General features: G+C 33.5%; 1 protein-coding gene across 2 annotated transcripts in view; it reads left to right on the top strand.

The window, feature by feature from the left end:
* LOC111387651 (ubiquitin-conjugating enzyme E2 28) overlaps positions 1-434 on the top strand; it is a 2837-nt gene extending 2403 nt beyond the window's left edge. The window contains exon 4 of one of the 2 annotated variants that reach the window (XM_023012225.1): positions 1-434. This exon is cut by the window's left edge and continues 12 nt beyond it. In XM_023012225.1, the coding sequence (XP_022867993.1) occupies positions 1-144 (144 nt within the window). In that variant the 3' untranslated portion in view covers positions 145-434. The other variant, XM_023012224.1, reaches the window with a different exon arrangement.
* Positions 435-1445: the final 1011 nt, after the last annotated feature.

Below are 1445 nucleotides of genomic sequence, written 5' to 3'. Positions count from 1 at the left end.
GTGTTGCTTTCAATTTGTTCGCTGTTGACGGACCCAAATCCAGATGATCCTTTGGTGCCCGAGATTGCTCACATGTACAAGACAGACAGGAGCAAGTATGAGACCACTGCAAGGAGCTGGACTCAGAAGTATGCCATGGGCTAACTCTGTTTCAGGCCTTTAACTTTCAAAATGCTTTAATCTTTAAATTTTCTGCTTGAATTAATTTAATCTGTCTTTCATGTCCTGTATCGAATTAACTAGAGGTCCAATATGTACCGTCAAGAGAAGGAAAGATATACTTTGTTTTTGGAATGCTTGTGTATGTATAGTTTGAACAAATGATATTTCACATTTATATTTCTAAGTACTTCTTTGGTGCTGCAGCCAAAAGTATGTAACATTTCTGCTTTTGCTGGGATTTCGTAGAGCATCCTAATCTGCAGTGTTCTTTCTGGTGGGATTTTCGTGTTTAAACTGCTGCCCTGCTATTTTTATAATGATCCCTATATAAATAATTGATTGTGAAGCGACCGCGAGAATTAAATTTCCCTGGTTTGCTTTGAGGATTGTCCAGCCTATAAGAAAAACAGTTCCTTTTTGTTCTGCTTATTGAATTCTTCATTTTTCATTCATACTGTAAACATGCTCTTGCAGTTTTGCCACCACTGAGTTAACATAGGCATCTCCTTCCATGTCCCGAGGATATCCTTGTAACCAAACTGGACCAAACACCTATAATTTCCCGAAATTGAACCTTTCCATTGTCATTGTTTTAAATCTTGGTTATTAAATTCATATAAAATGGTTTAGTTTTAATTTTTAAACATTTTATTATAGTTGCTCAATGATTTATAGCAATGAGTAATGGAACAAGAGCTAGATTCTAGTTGGCTAATTTTTTTTTTTTTAAAGAGAGAATAATGTTACATAATCAATAATTTAGTGCATTAAATGAGATTAAGTATTCAAATTGTGCTCGACAAGATTTATGGTGTAAGGTTCATTTATCATTGAATCAGCAATGTTTTCACCTTACAAAGTGAATATCATCAACTGACTAAATTCTTGAAACATAAAAATGGCTTAAGGGTCCGTTTAACTGCAAAGATGGAGAAGACAAACCAATTTCTTGTAAGTTAGATGAGGGACCGTTTAACTGCAAAGGTGGAGAAGACAAATCAATTTCTTGTAAATTAGAAAAGAAAAAATCATCAAAACCATAGGGATACATTTTCCATGGAATTGATTAAAAACGTGCTTTAAGAGTTCATTTAATTGCAAGAATGGTGAAAAAAAAAACTAATTTTAGGAATTTGAATTGTCTAAAACTTGTTTTATTGGGAATTGTCAATTAAGGGACTATTTGATAAGCTCCTTTTCCATGGAAAATAGAAATCGATTTCCACCAAAAACCAAAAATGCATGTTTGATAGGTTTTTTTCTAGGCAATTCATTTTCCCACT

The sequence above is a fragment of the Olea europaea genome, unplaced genomic scaffold, assembly GCF_002742605.1.
Source record: "Olea europaea var. sylvestris unplaced genomic scaffold, O_europaea_v1 scaffold4151, whole genome shotgun sequence".
Lineage (NCBI taxonomy): Eukaryota > Viridiplantae > Streptophyta > Magnoliopsida > Lamiales > Oleaceae > Olea > Olea europaea.
The sequence above is the reverse complement of the archived record's forward strand: the minus strand, read 5'-3'. Positions and strand labels throughout refer to the sequence as shown.